At 36.5% G+C, this 25,829-nt stretch overlaps 1 protein-coding gene across 1 annotated transcript in view; it reads right to left on the bottom strand.

The window, feature by feature from the left end:
* CCDC148 (coiled-coil domain containing 148) overlaps window positions 1-25,829 on the bottom strand; it is a 297,456-nt gene that overhangs the window by 71,001 nt on the left and 200,626 nt on the right. Inside the window, exon 11 of the mRNA XM_030796687.1 lies at window positions 11,607-11,747. Within this exon, the coding sequence (XP_030652547.1) occupies window positions 11,607-11,747 (141 nt within the window). The remainder of the gene's footprint in view (window positions 1-11,606; window positions 11,748-25,829) is intronic.

The following is a 25,829-nucleotide window of genomic DNA, read 5'->3' as shown; positions in this document are numbered from 1 at the left end:
ATTCAAGATTCTTTCTCTAAAACTGTCTAATAGGAAATCTTTTCCAGAAAAACAAATACATCTGGCTCCTAATTATCCAGGCTTTCTCTCTCTCTCTCTCTCTCTCTCTCCCCCGATCCCTGGCCTTTTCTTAAAACTATGTCCTGACAGAGGGTAGAAAGATTCCAACAGCTTTTCTACCCTTTAAAAAGATGCTCTAGTGGAAGTTTTTATTTTTACAAGACAGCTGAAACCAGAAAAGTGAGCTTCTTGGATTACCATTCTACCATCTGTGGGTTACCACCACAACTTTTCTGTTACTTATTGACTCATATGCTGTCCCAAGAGTTGACTGTATGCTCAGTCTCATGTTAGAAGGTTAATTTAAGTTAATTTAAAGTTAATTTAAATTAATAAGGTTGATTTAAATTAATAAGTTAATTTAATAAAATAATGTTTATTTCTAAATTTTAGTAACAAAACAAGGAACATTATGAACATTTAAAAATTAGATAATCCCTAGTTTATTTCTTCTGCATAATTAAACCTCCTATTCTACTTAATTTCTTTACACATACAATAATACTAAAAGAACCAATATTAAAACTTCAGAAAATAAGGTCTGAATCCCAGTTTATTTGGGAGTCCTGTCTACAAAAAATATATGCTATCTTCTCCTTTTGACCATTATATTATCCTGATAGTTAATTTACCAATTAGGTTTTTTTTTTTTTTTTTTTTTTTTTTTTTTTAGTTCCCATGTTTGCAGTACTCCATCAGATTCCCAAAGAAAAAGACTAAAAACTAAATAAAAAATACTCCCTTAAACTTTGCAAGATCACATGTCTAGGAGTTATTAATTGAAAGAATCACAAAAGGAAGGGTAGGAAGCAGTTCATCAGAGTGGCGGCCCTCAGCCAAGTGGGGACACTTCAGCTCTACTGGCAGCAAGTTCTTTTGCAGTGAGGATGCTTGCTGTGAGAGATCTCAGTGGATAGATGTTAGAGCCAAGCTCAAGTTGGTGTTCAGAGTGGTTCAAAGACATGTTTCTGGGGTCTAAGAAGTCTATGAGAGTTCTTATATTCCATATTCTCAGTTTTACAAACATGTAAAAAAAGTGCTATAAGCCAACTTTAGATCATCTGAATGGCACTGTACTATTGAGTCCTGCCATGGTGTTTTTATTTGTGTTCACATTTCAGGTGGCCCTAGTAACATATTATATAAACTGACAATATTTACAGTTTAAGTCATGTTTGTCTAACTGGGATCCAGTTAGATCACTCTCTCTTTCTCTCTCTCTCACACACACACAGACACACACACACACACACACACACACAAACACCCCTCTTTAAAAGAAGTCTCAGCCTCTCTGTTACACAAGGTTAACAGGGAGAGTCATGAGGGAAAAGGACCTGGAAGAAATGGATGACCTGGGCCAGGATCAGCAGGTACCATCTCACAGGGACCTCTCTGCTATGCGCTGGCTTCCAGGCAGCACTCTGATTTTCCCAACGCCTGAAGCCCTGAGATCTGTATCATTCTACCTCCTCAACAGCAGAGCATTCGATGGAGATGAAAGGCATTCAGTCACAGGCATTCAAAGAAAACTGCAGAGGACAGTCCCATATGCTGCAGTTCCTACAGTACACACATGCCTGCAACAATTAAAGGCCTCAATAGAAACACATAAATTAATACAAAGAGAGTTAATAAACCCTATTGGAGTCAATTAGGGAAAAAAGTCTATACTCTAAGTCCTGAACTTTGATTAGCTATAGCAAAACTAATAACTTCTGTTAGCATAAGAGTATTCACACTAGGAAGCAGTCAGACCAGCATGGGCGAGTGTGAAGACAGATGCCCAAATTACAGTTTGATGATACTGGAACAGGAAATAAAAGGAGGTCTAGGCATGGATGAGAACAAAGGCACTCTCCTAACCACCCCAACTTAGATTAATGTTAGGTTAGGTTAGGTTAAGGCTTTGTTGATACCCCCTGAGAAAGGCAGGAAGTAAATCTCAAAGTCACACTCTACATATGTGTGTACACATGCATATACATATATTTGCATATGCATATATGTATGTATGTATATGCACAAATGTATTTAATTTGCTATATATGGGCATGCTTAATTTAACCAGTAACAAACTCTATATAGTTCATTTCATTTTATATTTTTAGTTTTTCTCTATTAACTCTTTTTGTTGTGCTTATAAAGTCTGAAGCTAAAAGATATCCTTCTGTATTATTAATAAGAGCTTCCATTGACCTAAGAATTGTATTTCATTTTGTGGCAGAGCAGGTAAACACCTCCCTTTAAACAGAGACCAGAAAGGGGGCAATTTCTTGAGTGGGTGAACTCTTATAATTGCATGAGGTATGGAGAATGGAGGACTGGGTATAATACCTGTCACAATAAAGGCACTTGGTATGTACTTATTGAACAAGCAAATGAATGAATGATCATTTTGTTTGGACTCTTAGTGCCCCCTTTGGAATTATACACAATCTTACTGTGAATGTATCTTACTAGGAGTTGATACCATTATCCTATGTTAAAGGGTGGGGAGGCTATTGGAAATGAGGCAAATGCCACACGGTACTACGTGCTGGAGGACATTCGTACCAACACTGAATATAACAGTAAATGAAATATGTTGAGCCATAGTATTTTCTGAAAGGTGACTTTGGGATTTCAAAATAAAACACAGATTAGAAGACTTATATATATAGTTTACAATAAGATCAGCAAGTCGTGAAACTTATGAAGTTAGTATATGTTTTATTTGTTTGAACTATTTAGGTGCTAATGAGTACATTTTGTTGATGACTGCCACTTAGAACCACAGAATGTACTAATGAGTCAAAGATTCTTTTGTTTAAAGTGGATAACTAAAGATAACTATTTCTGCATGCCCTATGCTGTAATTAGAACATTTCTTCTTACTTGACCTTTCAAGGGATTCCACAGTCACTAGTGTTGGTAGAGTTCTGCCATTCTAGAGACATTCTGTTACCAGGTGAAGAGTAACCAGGCAAAGAGAAAAAGAACTGTATTCATGACATTAGTTTCTGAACCAGCATTAAAACCACTGCCTCTCATTATTATTATCTTTATCTCGTTTCTACCTTTTCTATTGGGTTCTCATGATTTTTCTAACTGCCTTCTGCTCTACCATTCCACTGGGGTAACAATAATAAAAGTAACAATTAGAACATCATTTACTGAAGCCTTTCTAAGTGTCAGGCATGTGCAAACTGCTTCACATGCATTTTATTATCATACAAATGCAAACAGCACACAGACACAAACACTGAAATGGAGAGAAAGTAATCTCCCTCAAGGCCCCGCAGTTAAGAAGTGGCAGTGCTGGAACTCCAGCTCAGGTCTGAGGGAATGCGAAAAGCCCCATGCTCAATACCATCCTGAGCCATTCCCCATTTGCAGTGGGCTCACTGAATTCATGGCCTTCCACATTTGCTACCCACTCTGTAGTTTTTTTTTTTTTTTTTCTCTCCTTCCACCATGGCTCTTCTTCATCTTTATTCTGGTAAATACAACCTCTTAGATCAGCTCCAGTACCTCCATATCTAGGAACTTCTTGGCTCAGGTCTTAATGAGGTTGTTAGTGAACCATTTAGTTATAGGTTTAAGGCCAACATATAGTTGAATAAAGGTGTCTTTGGACTGCTCGCCTTCTTTTGAGCCTTTAGTGAAATATCATTTCAACACCATGGATGTACTAGGGGATATGGAAACTACCCTATACTCTTCTTAGGGGGAATGCTCATCTTCCACTCCTCACATAGCTGGGAACTTCCTCTCCTCAGGAGGGTTCACAGTATGGCCTGTCATTCTGATTGGCAAATGTGGGAGAAATGACTGAACAAGTTCAGCTCAGCCCTGTCTCTCTCTTAAAATGCCATCCGTCTTCAGGCGGCACTTTCCCCCTTCTCTGCCTTGCAGTAAGCAGCCTGTGCTTTTACAGGAAGATCTGGATAGTCACAGCTCTTTCTGAGCCTAGAGAGGTGGGTTTTTTCAATGATGGAAGTATCAAAAAAATGCAAGGGGCCACAGGGGCCAGCCACAGTCTCTAACACCTGGGCTATTAAATTCTGCCCTCTTGGTTCAAGGGTCATTCGTCCTTCTTCTTGAATGGTAGTAGGTACTTGCAGTTGAGTCGTTTTATCAGCCTGCCTCCCACCACTATAATCAAATTTTGGCAGACTATTAGCCTTTTTCACATCATACTCTGTCTGTACCTTTCAGTCCAAGCTGGCAGTGTTTCTAATAAAATTTTCCCAAGAACCCAGCAGGACCTCTGTGGATTTTTTGGGAATTCACTACAACAGACAAAAGCTATACCACAATCTTTTTGAAATAATCTCGTCTCTCTCTCGGTCTCCTGCCGAGATGGCTAAGGGATACTACTCTTAAGCTTCCTGGAGGCCCGCTAGTTTGAAAAGATCCATGAGAAGCACCATTGATCTCCCAGAAGGGTCTTTTATATGACTAACTACTCTGACTTTTTGATCTTTTCAAGATTAAAACAAAGGACTGTATATTCACACCTCAGTCTGTTCTTCATGCCATACTGTTGGCAGTAATTTGTTAACTCTAAGATCTTTTCCAATCTAGATAGGTCAAGAAGTTCCCAAAGCATCAAGTCTTGATCCTTTTCACTTAAATTTCTTCCCTCTATTTATCTCTTTTCTTTTTACTATAGGCAGCAAAAAGAATCCATGTGGCACCTTCAACATTTTTTTTTTGATATCTTAGTTCATCAACTAGGAAGTTTATTTCTGGTTAATTTGTTTTCCATCTAACTGCAGGACATGACTGCCCTAGGCTTTCTGTCACCACATTAACAGTGATCCTCCTTTTTCCAGTTTCCAATAATACATTAATTACTTCCTCCTCAGCCCTCACCAGTCACGTTGTTAACATCCATATTTCCACTAACGGTTGATTCAAGGTATTCTAGTTTTTTCTATCATCCTCAAGATGATATCCTCAAAATTCTTCCAGCTTCTTCCCACTTACAAATTCCAAAGCCACTTCTGCATTTTTAGGTATTCATTATGGCAGCATTTCACTTCCAGATACTAAAATCTGTATTAGTTTTTTTTAAATCATTGCTATATAAAAATTGCCTCAAATTTAGCAGCTTAAAACAACACTCACCTGCTAGCTCAGAATTCTGTAAACCAGAAGTCTAGCATGGTGTGGTTGGGCTCTCTGCTTATGGTATCACCAGGCTGAAATCAAGGTATTGACAAAACTGAGTTCTCATCTGGAGAAAAAATCTGCTTCCAATCCCATTCATAAAAATCCAGTTCTTTATGGATATGGGCCTGTAGGCTATAGGTCCCATTTCCTTGCTGGCCATCAGCTCGGGCCACCCTCAGCTCCTTGAGGCCACCACATTCCTTGCCATGTGACTCCCTCAGTCTTTTATCCATCGATGGTGGTCACATCCTTCTCATGTTTCAAATCTCTGACCACCCCAGTCTGCGATCACTGTGCCTTTAAAGGGCTCATGTGATTAGGTCAGGACCACTCAGATAATTTTAAGGTCTTCTGGGCCATATAATCTGACCCAATCATGGGAGTAAAATCCACAGTATTTATAGTCTGGGTGATTATACGGGGAACGTCTGGAGGGTGGGTAGGGGATCCTATAGCCCACCTTAGAAGCCTACTTATTTTGGTGTTATTCATTGACCACTTTAAGTTCAACAATCCTGAAAAAGCAGAGTTTAAAGCCTGGGAATTTTTTAAAAAATCATTCGTCTATGCTCACCATTTTTTCTACTCTTAGCTCTTTAGATCAGTATACTATTAGATTAAAAGATGCTGGAGAAGAGATTTTATAATGTCATGATTCATTGCCCTGATAAGAACCTACAAATTCCCACACTGGGAGAATGGTTCAGATCTGAAATGGGGAGGTACTCTGAATTCTCTCCTGTGCAAGAGCTTCTGGAGTCTTCTGAAATAAGAATGGTTACAGTCCTTTAACCTGCATTCTGTTTATGACAGTCTACTGGTTTTTGTTTTAGACTATTTCTCCTCTTCTTGGTTCTCTGCAGGAAGCATGTAATTTGGGTATTATGAGATCCCCTGAGGGCGTGGGGGAACACCCAAGTGCCAATGTTCTGCCAAAGCCATGTCTTTTGGTATTTACTGGTATGATGTTACAAGAAGCTAAGAATTCACAAAGTGGCAGATCCCTCCCCAGAAAGATCTCTAAGGCAAGGCTGAAGGTCACAGCAGAGGTATCCTGATATCCTTGAAAATACTCCCCACCCCTCAATTGCACAAAGTGTCTGGTGTGCAGATTAGGAGTTGGCAAAATTAGAGAGAATTTTGAAATGCTAGACGAGGGGAGAGATATGTCTCCTTTTTATGTGAGTCTTGCTAAAATCTCCATTTTGGAAGTGAGGCTAGAACCATCCTCGTGATGGATTCTGTGGAACTCTAAACTAGGCATCATGCAGCAACAACATCTCCTAAACCTCAATAATGCAGAGAAATTTTTCTGTGATTTAAGCTACGCAAAGAGCCACATCTAGAGAAAGGGTGGTATGGGAACCAATATTATATAAGGTCCATCTAGCATGGAAATTTTGTTTCTTACAATAGCTCCCAGGGATCATTTATAGAGAGGCATTATCTTTTGATTTTATCATGACAACAATTTCAGAAATAGAGAGATGCTCCTGAAAAACATCAATATCATCTAACAACTTAGGAATCAAAACTTTCTTTGAGTCTTAAAACTATGAAAACTATAACTATTATATTCAACTTGAGTTTTAAAGCATAGAAGAAAAACTGATTTAAGGAGCTGGGCATCTGCAAGGGTAAAATCAGCATTGAATACAAACCAAAATATTATTCCAGTAAATTGGTCATAACAGATAAATTGCTGGAAAGAAGAATTAGGAGGAAGATTACCTCTTGTTCAGAAATTGTATGGTGGAGTTTTGCACATGGTACAGTTTCTCTGCCTCCACTGCCAGTCTTTTAGGAGAAGGGAAAGCCAGGTAGATGAGACAGCAGATGGGGGGAAAACAGAGCACCAGCTACCAAAGCAACACCTCTCATGACAGCAGAGAGCTGCTGGTAGAATTTTCTGCCAAGCTACTGTTAAACGCTGAAGAACCAAAATGTGTCTCCAACAGTAAAATAGTGAAAACAAAGATAATCTAGGTTTGTGGTGAGTGTATGTAAAGACAGCTAGAACTTCTGGTCAGTATCTCTGAGTTGACATGGAAATCTCCTTTCCTACCTCAAACACATAGAAATGCTGGACAAACTATAACACAACTACACACACACACACACACACACACACATACTGCCCCAGTGCCAAAAATAAACATGGAACCTAAAGTCAGAGCAGTCAGAGAGAGCTGAAGCCAAAGGACTTGAGGAAAACTGGGACCCAGTAAAGGTCTGCATAGCTGGTGGACGGACGTTTAACATTTGTCATGGGGCCTGTGCTAACGGGAGCTGGAATCAAGCTACTTAAAAATAGCACAAAGTCACATAGGACTCGTCCAGATACAAAATAGGGACTAGATACACCATAATCACTCTCTGCAAAAGTTCCAGGGAGACCAGAGAAGAAAAGGGGTTAAGTGAAGAACCCCAGACCAGTGCTGTGAACTAGCCCTAAATCTGATGCACTCTAGGCTCATGGCATAGTGTCCCAAGTCTAGAAACTGATACGAAAATTATTCCCAGGCCAAAGGGTAAAATGCATATGACCTTCAACAGAGACACACGTAAGAGCCACCTGTAGAGATGCTCTTGCTACCAGGTCACAGTTCATGAAGAGAAGCATAATTCATAAGAAACAGTTTAATAACCTCGATTACTTGAGCGTTTTAAGATACTACAGGCAAAACTAAAAGGCAAATGACCAACGGGTGAAAATACATGCAACCCATATAACTATAAAAAGAAATAGTATCTAGAATTTATAAAGAGCTTTTACATATTAATTTAAAAATGGATTTTAAAAGTATGAATAAGTGAGTTACAGAGAAAGAAAACTCTCCAGTAAACATGAAAGATTTTCAACCTCACAAATGACCATGGAAATACAAATTAAAATATTTATAAGATACTTTTCAAATTTATCAAATTGACAAAAGTCAAAAAGCAAAGTTGTAGTATCTTATAAACCACCCCCCAAAATCTTATAAAGTTGAAAGTATATGAATCTACAACATAGTTATTCTCCTTCTAGGTACACCCTAGTGAAAGCCTGAACACATGCATCAGTACAAGCTGGCTGCTGCAGCACAGCCTATAAGAACAAAACTTTGGAAATTTAAATGTCAACCACCAAAGAGAATGGATAAATGCTAGCTCACTTCTACTATGGAACACTATGTAGCAATTAAAAGGCCGGGCATGGTAGCTCACGCCTGTAATCCCAGCACTTTGGGAGGCTGAGGCGGGCGGATCATCTGAGGTCAGGAGTTTGAGACCAGCCTGACCAACATAGTGAATCCCCGTCTCTACTGAAAATACAAAAATTAGCAAGGTATAGTGGCAGGCACCTGTAATCCCAGCTACTCAGGAGGCTGAGGCAAGAGAATCACTTGAACCTTGGAGGCAGAGGTTGCAGTGAGCCAAGATCACACCATTGCACTCCAGCCTGGGTGACAGAGCGAGACTCCGTCTCAAAAAAAAAGAGTGAACTAGGTCTATGTGTATTACTAACATAGGTATACATATATTTTTATTTTACTTTAAGTTCTGGGATACACGTGCAGGACATGCAGGTTTGTTACATAGGTATACATGTGCCATGGTGGTTTGCTGCACCCATCAACCCATCATCTAGGTTTTAAGCCCTGCATGCATTAGGTATTTGTCCTAATGCTCTCCCTCCCCTTGTCCCCCACCCCCTGAAACACAGACATATTTTTAAAACACTGCAGAATGACATAGCATGATAGTGTTCATGAAAAAATTAGTCACAAATTATATGTCAAAATATCTTAAAATCGATATATGGCCTGGAAAGATAGAAGTAAAATTCCTGATCATGATTGTCTCTTGGGAGGAAAGAAGGGAAATGGTACTGAGGAAGTTCTCAGAAGAGGATTTCAACTTTATCTGTAATATTCTCTCCTTTATTTAAATTTTAAAAATCTGAAACAAAATGAAAAATGTTAACATTTTAATGCTAGCCAATGTGTACTAATGTCTATATCATATCAATCTCTATTTAAAAAAAATTTTATAAATGAAAAAGTATTTTAAAAATAAAATAAGTTATATGCCTTGGTCCTATACAATTGCTAGGGTTTGACCACAAATTTGGCTTAGTTTCCCAAAACATTGTAATGTCCTCTATACTCTATATAAATAGGACAACAAATTTGATAGGGCACGTCTTATAATATCTTTTATTATAAAGTGCAGGAGACTTTATACATGTAACACCCTGCATGAAGCTTAGCAAAATGCAACCAGGGACGAAAATGCATTCTAGGCATAGAGGTTTTCATGTTTTTTCAACATGTGCTACTTTAATGCTCATAGGTGTAGATCCCATCTTGCATTCTAAGATGAGGAGAGGATATTTAATTTACACACACAACTAACGATACTGAAATTCTCCTCAGCCTTCATCTTTTCAGGCCTAAGTGTCCTTGTTTTAAGCTGCATTTAGGTTAGCCCTTTGGGTGCCTCAGCCATTAAAATAGCTTAATTCTTCCTTCCATTACTCTATTCAGTTTTTGTTATAGTGTTTATGAGGCAATTTTCAGCCCCATCTGCAAGCTCAGGAAGCTCTCTCTCTCTCATCTTTTAAATGCCTTTCTCTCACTTCCAGAAATCTTACAAACTAGTGATGTCCCTCCATCCTCTCCTGTGTAGCCATGCCAGTTCCTCAACCCAAACTTAATTCACACAATTAATTGTACCGACTCCCATTCTCAATACTTGAGTTATTTAATTGGTATGGCTTTACCTGTCTTTGTAAACTCCCAGTAAATGAAACTGTTTCCAAATCTCTTCATATGACATTTAAGTTGACACTGCATGTAAAAAGGTGCCTACAAATATAATACTTTTTGTGGTCACGCTAATTCACGGTGAGGAAATGCTTCGAGGGCCCAAGTAGAGGGATATGCTTTTCACATACTGTACTTCATAACACTAAATAATTGGTAAGTTCCCCCATTCCAGAGATATATAGCTCACTTACATTATTTGAAACGTGATCAATATTTATGAGTTTTGGAGGTATCTGTAATTATTCCCTTTAATCATCAACTCTCTTGATAGGGACTTGATAAAACCACCCTATTTACTTCCTTAGAAGCAGAAATCAAATTCGTCTTTGAATTAAAATAAGCACTGTGAAGTATATCTTCTTAGCAGCTGACTTTGTCAAATGATCATATAACTTCTATGTATGTTGTTTTCCACACATGCTGCCTCTACACCAATTTGCTGATTTAAAGTCACAAAACAAATCAATAACAATGACAACTGAAGTATAATAAAATGTGGAAAAACTGGCTTATAGCTTTAAAATACATAGTTCCTTTACCCCCACATATTCGACTTGGAAGGAACAACTTCTAGGCATGAGATTCTTTGACTTAGTTGGTCACATAGTGCAAAACGTCAACCATGTTCACAAAAATGAAAAGTTTGTCCACCGATGACCATGAATTAATTAATCATTCTTAGCACTATAAGCAGCTTTTCCAAAGAAAAGATTTTTTTTACACCATATAGATCAAGTCAAAACAGGTGTATAGGTTAAAGACATTTCCTTTCATTCTGCTGATCACAAATTAATTGACTTTCTGTGAATTATTTCTACAGAGCTTAGACACTCCATTTAAAAAATGGTTAATATATCTGATTAAATGGCTAACAAAAATATTTTTATGGCAAATTTCATAATTTTTGTGGTGGGAAAAAACATAAATGCCTAAATAAGTATCTCATATATATATTTAAAACAAAACAACCCTTAAGTGTATTCTATCTTCCATGGATTATCAACACCCACTTCTTTTGGTGTATAGTTTTAAGATTGTGCAACAAATATTTACTCAAAAGAGGAATGATGAATTTGTGTTAGTAAACGAAAAACAAAACCATCTAATAAACAGCCAAGAAGTAAACTCTAAAGGGCATTTTGACTTTCCATGAATTGCACTGTCTCTAGTATAATATATTCTATCAACAAGGATGTTTTTGGCAATTATTTACCACAGTGCCGTCAACCAAGACACTATCCCAGCACAGCACCCTCTCATTTTTTGCCACGTCCCTATTTATTACGGGATTTAACAACCACCACAACCTTGTCTTTTTTTTTTTTTAACCTACAGCACCTCTTCTAATCACAGGTACCTGTGCTCACACAAATCAACAATCTGGGTTCTCCTCCATGTCAACAAATCTTTGAAGCTCAAATAAACTTTTCATTAGAAAAAACATTCCACTAGATCTTTACGAATGTTCTCAGAACTGCTTATGAGAATTTCATGCCAAACACCAAGATCAAAAAGCTCAATCAGGCCATTAAGCATTCATTCACACATTCATATTGACAATAGATTTTATACTTTTTTTTTCTTCTCTGCTCTTTGCAACAATTCCTTCTTCTTCCACAGTTTCTCTTTCTCCTCTTCCTTTTCTCTTCTTCTGGCAGAAATTTCCATTTCCAGTCTTGCTACCTCTTCCTGGTGGGTTCGCCATTGAAGAACCTGAAATAAATAGAAAAACTTCATTCCAGTAACTACGCACACGGAAGTTATTTCATAGTTCATAATAAGACTAGGCTCTATATCAAGCAGATGTCACTTTTTTTTTCCAAATAAATGTTTAAATTCTATGTGCGCATGACTGTGTGATGTATCTGTGAAACGTATGTGTGTGTTAGAGTTAAAAGGAAAAAGCAACTTTAAAATCATGTCATTAAGGAATTCTTCACCTGGATTCATGGAGTGGGGTTCCTAAAGAGTCTATGATTTAGCTCCAAAGAATCTGTATATTCCCACAAATAGTAAGTAAAAATTTCTGGTTTTGCCTATGTTTTTTTTTCCCGGAGGTTAAACAACTTTCAAAAATTCTCAAATAATCCTAAAATGCTTAAAAGTTTAAGAATCTCTGCTATATTTCAGCCTTCTTATTTTATAAGAATGGAAAACAGGCCTGAATTAAGATGAAAAATCATTGTAAGACACTTAAAACAACTTTCTGGGTACCAGTATGTGTTATTGGCAGAAGTATACTTGCTACAGCTTTTCTACTGGGTATTAGGTAATATGTAAATATGTGTCACAATATAAAAAATGCATAGCCTTGATTCACAACCCTATTTCCAGAATATTATTTAAAGAGAAGACAATTAACTGGACAAGTGCACAAAAATGTACCCACAGGAATGTGCACTACAGTGCTGTTTAAAACAGAAAAATCGAAAAAGTCTAAAGTCTGGCAGTAAGAGATGGCTTAAATCAATTATGGTTCTTTTATACAATGACTGCCGTTGAAAGAGGATGCCATAACTCTATATTCACTGAAATAGAAAATATCCACGACATATTATTAGATGCAGAAAAGCAGATAAAAGCCACATTTGCAGTATGATCTCATTGATGTAAAATATCAACTATGTATCTATGCATAGAAAGAGATTTGGAAGGGGACTTACCAAATACTGATATTGGTTATCTCTGAATAGAATCATTTCCTGGGATTTAAAAAAATTATTCTTTAAATCTTTCTGTGCTGGGTGACATTTTTTCAATAAGTATTTATTATCCTTGTAAGCAGGAAAACAATGAAACTAATGAAATAAAAACAAATACTTAACTGATCCATGTATACATCTGGCTAAGGAAGTGGACAGCAGGGAAATGTAGAGGCATGCAAAATTCTTTTTATGTTAGCATTCCCAATTAAATACTTCATTTCTTACACATTTAATGTAAGCATTATTTATTAATGGTAATATATATGATGAAAATTAAATAAATAAAATGTCAAACCAATACAATTAATTAAAGTGACTCTAAACAAGTTCATTTTGTGAAAATTTCATTTTCTAAAGTAATATTTGCCTTGTTTATCAAAATAACCCATGAAATTTCTACTCCCGCTCTTTAAATACAGTTCAGTTTAGCCCACCTACTGCTTATCCTGTCCATCATATTGACCTTTTTCTTGGGAACCTCATTCCTAGAATAGATCATCCCCTGCCTTCTGTCCTGACCTGCTTTCAAACCTTTCCTTTCTGTAATTTATCTTCCATCTTTCACTTGCTACAATTCAAATCAGTGTCCTGTCATCCTATCACGTATTACCAGTGATCAACCCCTGAATACCCAAAAGATAGTTCTCTGTTCTCCATTCCTTGACCTCATGGTGATAGTTGACACTGCTGACCATCGCTTTATGCTTAAAACTCTTTCCTGCCCAGGTCATGACATTTCTCTCTGTTTCTCTACCAACAGATACTGCTCTCTTCTTCCTGTTTCCTGTGTTTACCCTATAATCCCAACCCTACATTATCCTCTCATTAACCTCCAACCTCTCTGTCTATGTTCATTATATGATGTGCTTATCCCCTTCTAGGAGTTCATTCTGTCTCTGACCACAAAATTTATATTATCCGCTCTATCTTTTTGTCTGCAATTCAATCCTATGTTAACAAATTCCTTAAGACTTAGCTATTTGTATGTACACTTAAAATCCAACATTTCCTAAATTAAATTCAACATCTTTAACTTTGCCACAGCTTCACATCAAACCCTGTGCACCTGCTTCTCCTTTCCAAATATCCTGGTTTGGTCTGTGGAACCACAAGTCACCAGGTAGTTTGGATTTTTTTATTACTATGTATACACATCAACATGACTGTCGTCTCTTTACATTTTACATCTGACTTGGAAGCCCATAAATTTCTTAAGCTCAGATGAATTTTTATTTATGACAAACTAATTTCTAAACCATTGAGCTTGGTTGTAGTTCCCTAGTCCATCCGAAGTCTTTCTGCCAAAAGTATTTAGAACAAGATCAGAAAGTTCAAAGGGATGATGTCAACTGATCAATACAGAATCTAAATAATTTAGTTTTCTCACTACCAACAAATGCCCCCCTTTGATGTAGCTAACACGCTAACACGTAATCTCTAAGTAGCGTTCTTCCTCTGCCTTCCCTTATATGGCCATTCCTATTCTTGTTCTATTCTTTATTAATCATAAAATATTCATGGCCTACATCTTCCTTGAAACATTCTACTGCCCATTTTTATCTCTCTTGTCTTATTTCACTGATCATACCACAACTGCTCTCTGAGTATGTTGAATATATTGTTAATTTCCACTTAGAGTACAGTCCATGCATTTGCCTTCCCCTTATACTGCCTAGCAGAATACTGGTACATCATAGGTGCTCAAAAAGTAACTTTTATTTAATCCATCAAATGAATATTTTAAATGAAGCCTGATAAATAAGAAAAAATGTTAGTATTAGAATACATCACTTTGCAACAACTGCTGAAATAATGGATCCTAGTTAATGATCATCAATGGCTGCTAAAAACTTCATATTAACAATTAATGGGAAACCTTATAATGAATGGATCAAGCTAGAAACAAACACATGGAATAATCTTAATGTCACAGAGGAACAAGCAGACATTGTTCCTTCTGATGGAAGCATACAGCATTCCCATGAATTATTCTTGCCAAAAAATAAAATTGAATCTGATCAAAGCTCTAGACCTACCTATCAGGTTACAGGAAATTCAGCCAACAGAGAAACACATTATGCAATAGTATATGGGAACACAATCCGCAAAACTAAAATTTGTGAACACTCAAAGAACTTTAACAAATTACAAGAAAAAAATGAGAGATAAATCGATAGAGATTTATGAAACATCTTAACCAAATGCAATATGTGGTTTATATTTGGATTCTGATGTAAATAAACCAATGTGAAAAGAAATTATGAGATAATTAGAGCTATTTCAATACTGATTAGTTAGTTGATGCTATTAAGTTGATGCCATTGGTTAGTTGATGCTATTAAGGAAATACTGTTAAAGTTTTTAGGTATGGTAATACTATGGTTATATTCTATAACTTTAGAGATATACACTTTAATTTTAAAGCTAGATACTTAATACTAACAGATTATATGGTGCTTGCGATTCTTACTATTATTTCAAGGGGCAGGAGGGAGTAAGTAAGAATACAGATAAAACATATTTGACTAATGAATGGATAATTGTTGAAGTTAGGTGATGATAGACTTTTATAGGTTTTAAAATTTTTCCATACTAAAAAATGTATTGAAAAATAAAATAAACTATAAAATATAACGCATATGCAAAGAGATTTATATAATAAAATACTGTAGTCTCAAGGTTCTGAGGCAGTAGGAAGGAAGATCTGTAATACACTGAAACAGTGAAAAGAAAAATTCAGCCTTTCTGAGCACAGAGACTATTTTTATAAATTTTAATGGAAATAAGTTAGGGTTTTAGAACTACTCTTCACATTTTTTTATTTAAAACTGAGGGGAACCATCATTGAATGACCTTTATATGATGTCCTGTGATTTAAAGAAGCAAAAGCATAAATCAAAATCTATAAATGGGAAAGATTTCTGTTTCCTAAGGCAAGATAATAACCAGACCAATAAAACTAGTATAACCAGTTTACTCACCAGTTTATTTAATTTACCCTTCCCTGTCTTTGGCAAGTCTAAATGATGCTTCTTTTCTCCAAAAAAAAAAAAAAATGATAAAGTTATGTTGATTTTTAAACAGTGATATGCCCACCAGAAAATCCTGAAACAGCTGCAAATTCAACAACCAAAAGCCAATAGTTTGTAGATCTTGAGTAATACAAGAAAAAAAGAAAAGGAAAGAAATGCTGTAAAAAAAAAAACAAAAAAACAACCCTAGAGCAAAGCTTCAGCCTTCAGAAACGAAATTGCTTCTACTTAATATTGGAATCATGGGGATGGTCAGGGACCTGTAGAATTTTACCTGAAGGCAATAATTCACAGCATTATTTCTAATTATAATGCTATCAGGAAAAAAAAAGGGGGGGTAAAGGAAAGAAGGTCGTTGGAAGCTAGAGTGGTGAGATCTTGATAATGAGAAACAGGCTCAGCAGCAATTGGTATCTAAGCAATAAGGCAAAACAACTTTTCAGAATGCACACTGGATAAGATGAAGAATCTGGTGGCCATTGAAATAATCCTTATCCAATGGATCCTCACAGAGATACTCAAGGGATGTGGATGGCTTCCATGTGGAGAGAATGACAAACAATTATGGTATTTTCAAGACACCTATGGATAAGAAAGCTGGCAGGTGGGCAAAGGAATCAATATTAGTACAATAGACTAAAGCACAGAAGACTCTGAGTGAACGGTGAGCAAAAGGAAGAATGGCACAGAAGAACATTTTAGTAGTTTTATTTTAAAGGCTTTGCTAATTATATAGCTTTAAAGAGAGTATGTGAACATATAACCATGTAACAATAATAATCACAAAAGAACATTACCACAGTGGCAGCCAGGAGTGTGTGTTATAGGAAAGCATTATTTAGACTACTAACTACAGGGCATTTTTCCAGGTTTTAATTAATACTTTGCTTAATATGCCTACTAAGAGTTGTCTTTGAATGAGACCTTAACCTAACAGAGGATAAATGACATTTAAAATACGTTCATCTACTGCAAATAATAAATTAATGGTTTAAAATGAAAATGGTTAGTAGCATTACATGTACCCCTCACTCTTAATGTACAGTAAAGTGGTTCAACTGAAATTAATAAGCACACATTCTCAGAAAGAACAAAGTAATAGAAAAACAAATATGAAGCCCATGAAAACTTCAAAGGTAATGATTGAAATTAACATCAATGAAACAATATTAACGCAATTTTACATCAAAGTTGAGAGCTTTGAAAACCATTTATTGTAAGTGTCAGTATGCCATAAAGGAAATGAATATTGAACATCTGCTTTTGAGACCCATCTTTGCCACCAACAACAATATTGTTACTTTGAGCAAATGGCTCATGCAGTTCTTTCATGTGTTAAAGGGAGGGACTGGATCAGGTTACCACTACAGTTCATTTAAGTTCTATTATTCTGATACCATATTTTCCTTAGAGAGATCATAATATATGATATGCTCTGCAATTTTCTTCTCCGAGCAAAGCTGACTTCAATGAAAAAACATCAGTATTTTGTAAACCTTTTAAATAATAATAATTAAAATTAATATTATATTCTATTGGCCATATTTATGGAAACAGAGTGTGATGTGGGTTGTTTTATATGGAAAATCAAAAGAAAGGTACCATCTGAGCAGTACCTATAACTGACAATAATGAAATATGAAAAATTGCCATTTATGAGAGATTATTTTGTGCCAGGCTAATGTTTTATTAAGATGTTAAACACATGGTATGATGTAATCCTTGAAACAAGCAAGCCTGTCTACTTCACACTTCATCTGCCTAACTTCTACTTATCCTACTCAAGTCTTGGCTCAGATGCCATTTGCTCCAGGAAGCCTTTCCTAACCCACCATGCCCAGATCAGATACCTCTCTACTTCTCTAGCACATTGTCCCTATTCTATTGCCGCATGTATCAAGTGTTTGGGGACTGCAAACTTCATAAGGGCAGGGACCAGATCTGTCTTATTCATAGGCTGTCTCCAAAGATTAGCACAGCATCTGCCACTCAGTAAGGGTTCAATAAGTACTTCTTGGGTGACTGCATGGATAATGCTCTGAAGTTAGATTGACAGTATTTTCTCTTCTGCCTCTTGCATTGATCTTTAAAAAGAAAAAGTCTCCCACCAGACATGCTACCATTTTCCAACTCCCCCACCATGGGACTCCTGATCCCTGCTTTCCTCAGTCCTAGCTGTTTCACTGCTTCCTGAGCTTCATCTGTGCTTATCTGATGGAGAAAATAATCAGAAAACTTGTCAGGATTTTCAGCAACTAATTTACATTTCCATCAAGATTAGAGGACATGTGTAAAAACTAGCAAACAAATCCCTTTCTCTGTCTTCTCCCTTAATGTTACTATAAGCTTCTAATTCAGTTCAGCTGAGTAAACTTTAAATTTTCATTTTATTAAATCTTTAACAGTCTGATAGCTCCATTAAATATTTTTCCAATGTACCACTGTTTTTCAATATTACCCACCTAAGCTTTTTAATCTTATGTATTTCATTTATGTTTAAACTTTGCTCATGAAATACAGTACCTGTGATTTTGGATGTTATTAAAGCTTTCTGTTCTCCATTTGGCATTTCTGCTTAGCAGAAAAATTTTGTCTTTATTTTTGGCTTCACAATTATTCCTTGGTTTCTTAGGTAACTTCATAAGTTCATTTTTTTATCACCTCTCTTTGATAACTGCTTTTCATTTTCTGTGGCCTTTTATTAGTCTTTCTCAGATTCTCAAAGATAATGCACTACTATTATCTTGACTGTTCCATGTCCTTTACTTTTCAAATAAAATCTTGCAATGTTTCGTTTAATTGGTTAGACCTGGAGGGTCTAACCTTAGTGTAAAACAAAACTTTTAGAGGAAGAAACAAACTAAATGCCAAAAAGCAGAAATTTATCAACAGCTACTTTTTCTGAAAGGATAAAATTTACAAACCTATCAGTCAATTTTATTTATGAAAGTAACAAAAAACTGGACTAAGGGTAAGGAATTCACTTGCTTCTTGGCTGTGAGATCTTGGGAAGTCACTTCCCAGTTCTGGGCCTCAAATCCTCTTCTAAAAATTAAGAGGACTAGATCAGTATTGTCTAAACAATTCATTAATTGGATCATGAAATCAATTTTGTGGATAGCAACTAGCATTTTTTATGCAAGATAATAGAATGGAAAATAACAGAGATCATGTCAATGTATTAATGCTGTGTCAAGAAATTATTTCCATTCTGTGTGTGTTCATTTGTGATGTAAAATACATTTCCCACTGTAAGTCACAGTCAAAGAAGCTTGAAAAACACATCAGAAAGCTCTCTATAATCCTTCCCAATGCTAAGATTCTATGGCTCTGTGATAATAAAGACCAATGTTTTTATGTCACCATCATTGAGCTACAGTCTTTCTTCGTTCTGTCATCAACTCAGAAGCACAGCATAGATGAGACAACCCAGGTTTTGAAATCATAAACCAGAGTTTGAGTCCTACCTCTGTGACCTATTAAAGGTGTCCCTGGGCACACTGTTTAACCACTTAGAACCTCAGGTAAGTGTAAAATGAGATAATAATGATGCACACTTGACAGGGTTGCTATGCAAACACCAACCATTTGAACAAACCAGAAACTCAGGAATCATCCTAACACTGCCTGTCCCTGACACTCCATGTATCCAAGTTCTGTTGCCTATTACTCCTGATTGTACTTCCCACTATCTCTTAAACCCATTCAGTTCTCTCTATCTCCATAACCACCACCCTAATTCCATAAGAGCCTCCCTGCATCCACTGTTGCTCCTCTCTCTCTACTGAGGCCAGACTCAGTAGAGAAAATACTCCATTGAGTATTTTCAAAACAGATGTCTGATCCATCTCATTCCCTGTCTACAATCCCATCTCCCTGCCTAACATCTTTCAATGGTTTCTACTGCTCATAGGGTAATGTGTAAACTCCCAGGTATAGATTACATGGCTCCCAGTACTTGGCCCAGCCTATGTCTGCAACCCTAACTCATAATCCACACCAATTACCAATTTACCCTCTGTGTTCCAGATGCACCTTACAGATAGATCCCTGAACAGGCCACATGTCTTCCAGCTATATAGATATTGCATATGCCATTTTTTTTTTCTTGGAGTGTTCTTTCCCCCTCCCTGCCCCACACACCCCTTTCTAATCAACATTTATTCAATCCCAAATTTCTGCTGCAATTTCCGTCAGGGAAGCCTTGCCCACCAGGACATGATACCAAGCCTCTTAGTTATGTGCTCCCATAATACTGTTTACTTTTTCTTCAAGGTAATTCTCATAATTTGAAATTAGACATTCAGTCTTGTAATTATTTGACTGGTTCCTGTTTCCCCACTTGACTGTGATCTCCATGAGAACAGGGACCATAACTGATTGACTAATCAATGTATCTCCAGTGCTTTACATACCACCCGGCACCTGATAGATGCTCAATAGGTATGTTTAAATGAATATGAAATGAGGTAAGAAAGCAAATGTGATATACAAATGCTATTTATGTGCCTGGATTGCTGCAGTTGCATTCTAGCTGACATTCCTGACTTCAATGTCACTTTGGTTCAAACCATTGTGTACACATATATTTATTTGATAAATATTCACACATTTTTGCTTCCCTGCTCAAGCCTCTAATAGCAGTGGCTTTTTGGCCACCAGTTCAAGTGGCCTTACAGCTATTTATTTATTCATTTATTTGTATACCATCTTGTCCAAAAGGAAGACTCAATCTTTCAAGGTGTATTTGGATGTGACCCTGTACACATGACTTTATTTCCTATGACTCCCCAGGCTTTCGTCCTTCTCTGCCTCTTCCTTTCCTCCCCACTCCTACACATCCTTGCTTATCTCCATCCCAGGCCTTGCCTGGAAAGCTCTCATTCCTGCTTCTTACCCTTCAAGGTCATTCAGTGCCCCATCCTAATGATTTCATCTAACATTTGTCTATCCCATCTCTTACCTGTGTCTGTGAGTACTGTCTAAAATACACCCCTCCTAGTGACTTTTTAACTACCTACTTTATTTTCAGTTCACTTATATTTGCTACTATATAAATTGTTTTATTAATCAATTGATTCATTTTCTTGTCTGTTCTTCTCTTTAGACAGTAAGCTCCATGATAGCAGGGACTTGCCTTATTCACTATTCTATTCCTACTCCTGGAATAATGCCTCACCCAAAGCAAATACTCAATGAATATTTCTAGGGTGGATGAATAAGTATCTAAAACTCAGATTAACATAAACAGAACTAAAGACAAAAACCACATGATTATCTCAATAGATGCAGAAAAGGCTTTCAATAAAATTCAACATCCCTTCAGGTTAAAAACTCTCAATAAACTAGGTATTGAATGAGCATAACTCAAAATAATAAGAACTGTCTATGACAAACCCACAGCAACATCATACTGAGTGGGCAAAAGCTGGAATCATTCCCCCTTGAAAACTGGCACAAGACAGGGATGCCTTCTCTCACCTCTACTATGCAACATAGTATTAGAAGTCCTAGCCAGACCAATGAGGCAACAGAAAGAAATAAAGGGCAACCAACTAGAAAGAGAGCAAGTTGAATTACCCCTGTTTGCAGATGACATGACAATTCTATATCTAGAAAAACCCACAGTCTTAGCCCAAAAGCTCCTTCAGCTGATAAACAACTTCAGCAAAGTTTTAGGATACAAAATCAATGTACAAAAATCACTAGCATTCTTATACACCAACTACAGTCAAGCTGAGAGCCAAAACACGAATGCAATCTGATTCACAATTGTCACAAAAAGAATAAAATACCTAGGAATACAGCTAACCAGGGAAGTGAAAGATCTCTACAATGAGAATTACAAAACATTGCTCAAGGAAATCAGAGTAGACACAAACAAATAGAAAAGCATACCATGCTCATGGATAGGAAGAATCAATATTATTAAAATAGTCATACTGCCCAAAGCAATTTACAGATTCCATCTTATTCCTATCAAACTACCAATGATATGCTTCACAGAACTAGAAAAAACTATTTTAAAATTTATATGAAACCAAAAAAGAGCCCAAATAGCCAAGACAATCATAAGCAAAAAGAACAAACAAAGCTGGAGGCATTACATTACCTGACTTCAAACTATACTACAGGGCTACAGTAACCAAAACAACATGGTACTAGTACAAAAACAGGCACATAAACCAACAGAACAGAATAGAGAGCCCAGAAACAAGGATGTACACCTAAGACCATCTGATCTTCAACAAAGCTGACAAAAACAAGTAATGGGGAAAAGACTCCCTATTCAATAAACAGTGCTGGGACAACTGGCTAGCCATATGCAGAAGATTGAAGCTGGACCCCTTCCTTACATCATATATAAAAATCAACTTGAGATGGACTAAAGACTGCAATATGAAACCCTAAACCATTGAAATCCCTGGAAGACAACCTAGGCAATACCGTCCTGCACACAGGAATGGGCAAAGATTTCATTACAATGACACCAAAACTAATCGCAACAAAATTGAAAATTGACAAACAGCATCTAATTAAACTTAAGAGCTTCTAGACAGCAAAAGAAACTATCAACAGAGTAAACAGACAACCTACAGAATGGGAGAAAATATTTGCAAGCTATGCATCTGACAAAGGTCTAATATCCAGCATCTATAAGGAACTTAAATTTACAAGAGAAAAACAATCCCATTAAAAAGCAGGCAAAGGACACGAACAGATACTTTTCAAAAGAAGACATATATATGTCTTCAACAAGCATATGAAATAAAGTTCAATATCCCTGATCATTAGAGAAATGCAAGTCAAAACCACAATGAGATACCATCTCACACCAGTCACAATGGCCATTATTAAAAAGTCAAAAAATAACAGATGCTGTCAAGGTTGTGGAGAAAAGAGAACCCTTAAACACTGTTGGTGGAAGTGTAAATTAGTTCAACCATTATGGAAAGCAGTATGGTGATTCCTCAGAGAGCTAAAAGCAGAACTACCATTTGACCCAGCAATCCCATTACTGGGTATATAGGGGAATATAAATCATTCTACCATAAAAAAGACGTGCATGCAAATGTTCGTTGCAGCACTATTTACAATAGCAAAGATGTGGAATCAACCTAAATGCCCACCAACGACAGATTAGATAAAGAAAATGTGGTACATATACACCATGGAATACTATGCAGCCATAAAAAAGAACAAGATCATATCTTTTGCAGAAACATGGATTTTGCAGAAATCATGAACACAAAAAAGGGAACAACAGACAATGGAGTCTATTTGAGAGTGGAGTGTGGGAGGAGGGAGAGGAGCAGAAAAATAACTATAGGGTACTAGGCTTAATACCTGGGTGACGAAATAATCTGTACAATAAGCCCCCACGACATGAGTTTACCTATGTAACAAACCTTCATATATACCCCTGTATTAGTCTTGTTTTCACACTGATATAAAGAACTACCTGAGACTGGGTAATTTATAAAGAAAAGAGGTTTCATTGACTCAGAGTTCTGCATGGCTAGGGAGGCCTCGGGAAACTTAAAATCATGGCAGAAGGTGAAGGGGAAGAAAGGCATGTCTTACATAGTGGCGGGAGAGAGCAAGGGGGGACGTGTCACACTTTTAAACCATCAGATCTCATGAGAACTCACTCACTATCATGAGAACAGTATGGAGAAAGCCGCCCCCATGATCCAATCACCTTCCACCAGGTCCCTCCCTTGAAACGTGGGGATTACAATTCAACATGATATTTGGGTGGGGAAACAGAGACAAACCATATGAACCTAAAAGTTTAAAAATAATAGTAATAAAAGGAAAAAGAAAACTCGGATTGGCAATCATATACTTGTCTAGTATCTAAACCACAGGGCCAGATGAGTACCATCTAGCATGTCACTACGTGATTATGTGATTTCAGTAGCAAACTTCAGCCTGACAAATTTCTTACACAGAACACACTTCCTTCCACCTATCCCCTTGCCCTCTCTGTCTCTCTAGTCTTTTATCAAGGAGGCAAGCTAAAGTCATGAAGGTTTCACACAGCTGGTAGGACCTGGATTCAGCTTTGAACGATTCACAAAGGAGGATTTAGACTGTAAGGGAACAGTCAAGTTTAGAATACAATAAGACTCTACTTTAGGGCATATACTCTGTGAATGGAGGCCTTGAGAAAGTTAGGCTTATGTATGTGTATAATTTTCTGCAGTGGGTAGAGGGCACCTACCTGTTCTTTTTACCTCCCATGGAAACTATTGCAATGGCTGGCACAGTAAATACTTATTAAGGTGTATTAAATATATTTAGCACTTTATTATCTTATATTAAAAAGTTTATTAACCACTTCATATGTGTATCCCACTTCCCAACTAGATTATATACTCCCTGTATTCTGGGGACAAGGTGTATGCCAATTTTATAATCCATAAAATCTACCACATACTAAATTCAAAGGAGATATTCAATAAAACTCATTCTTCAAGATACTTGTGATCTTACAAACATCCCTTTAAAAAGTTGAGACAGCTTTCTGCTGAGCCTTAAGTTTAATTTTAATATCAGAGATTTTCCATAAATCTACCAAACCCCAGAAATGACTCCTCTTTTGATTCTGCAATTCTGGGCTTTCTTATCTTGGGCTGTGGTTAAAAATAAAATATCTAGTACATTTACCTAACAAGGCATTTGCCTAATTAATGCAAGTTAAATGGATTACAAAGAAGAAAAGTAGTTATCTAAAATCCTTTCCTGTAATTAGGGGATTATGATGCCTAGCAGGGGAAGGTGAAAGATGTATATTACATAATGTAAATATACATATTTACATTATATATTATATAATGTAAAAAAGCATTAGTAAACTATTCTTAAATGTACAGGTTTACATTAACATAACCATACTCCTCAAAGGTCTGATATTTCCTTTAGAGTTATTATTTTAATGAACAGAACCCTCAAGAGAACTGCTCATAGAACAGTAACCACTGTAACTTTTCTTTTAATGAGAATAAGACCATTTTGGAGCTACAAAATGGAGACCACTGCTGAGAACAAAAATTAAGGAAAGTGATTATAGAGTATGATAAAAGTGATTACAATATATGGATTTACTAGCTTACAGGACCCAAATAGGAAACCTTCAATGAGAATACTTCTTCCATCATCAGCTCATTCCTTTCTAGATATAGCACAGAATCAACAACTGATTAATAGTACTATTAATCTCTTCACTTGTTACATCTTAGCTATACAGGAGACCAAGAATGGAATGTGATTCTTAAACAAGAATCACAAGATTATTAACTGGGAAAAAATCATAAAAGAAAGAGACTTCCATTATCATCAGCAGAACCCCCTTCACGTGGGATGTTATTCAGCAACGAATATTTCAAACTAAATATAGTGCATGTTGATATGTGTGCATTTTCTGAATGCCATCTTCTAGAAAGAATAGTCAGAATATACCTGGCGGAAAAGGAAGCAACATCTTCAGACAGAAAAAGAAGTGGGGAGGGGAGGCAAAGGATAAAATGTAAAATTAAGGGGCTATTCTATCCATGCACAGAGGCCTCAGCCAGATTATCCCCCAAAATGCTAAATGGAAGTTACAAATCAATTCTCTGAGTACTCACAAGATGATAAATCCAGTCATCTTGATTTTTTTCCAAATAGATACTAAAAAGCAGGATGCTATACTGATATTACAATATGTTCATGGAAATGGGAAATCTTATTCTTTTCCATAAAGTCTTAGTTAACCTCTGAAATTAATGTTCTGAGTAGATAAACACTAGAATAATGTGCATTATTCTGAATTCATTTGTGTTCAAGATTTAGCCAGTTTTACTTCTAAATGACAGCTCCACCAAAGCTCATTTATACATTCCTCCAGCTTCCCCAATCTTCCAATTACTTATTCTGCAAATGTTTCTTAAAGGAATAGCTATGACCCCTCATATAAAATTCTATACTATTCCTCATATAAAATTCTATACTATTCACTCAAGGATACAGCTCTGTCCTAATCCATAAAAATGTATTAAATAGAACATATAAAG

The sequence above is a fragment of the Nomascus leucogenys genome, chromosome 17 (assembly GCF_006542625.1).
Source record: "Nomascus leucogenys isolate Asia chromosome 17, Asia_NLE_v1, whole genome shotgun sequence".
NCBI classification, from domain to species: domain Eukaryota; kingdom Metazoa; phylum Chordata; class Mammalia; order Primates; family Hylobatidae; genus Nomascus; species Nomascus leucogenys.
The sequence above is the reverse complement of the archived record's forward strand: the minus strand, read 5'-3'. Positions and strand labels throughout refer to the sequence as shown.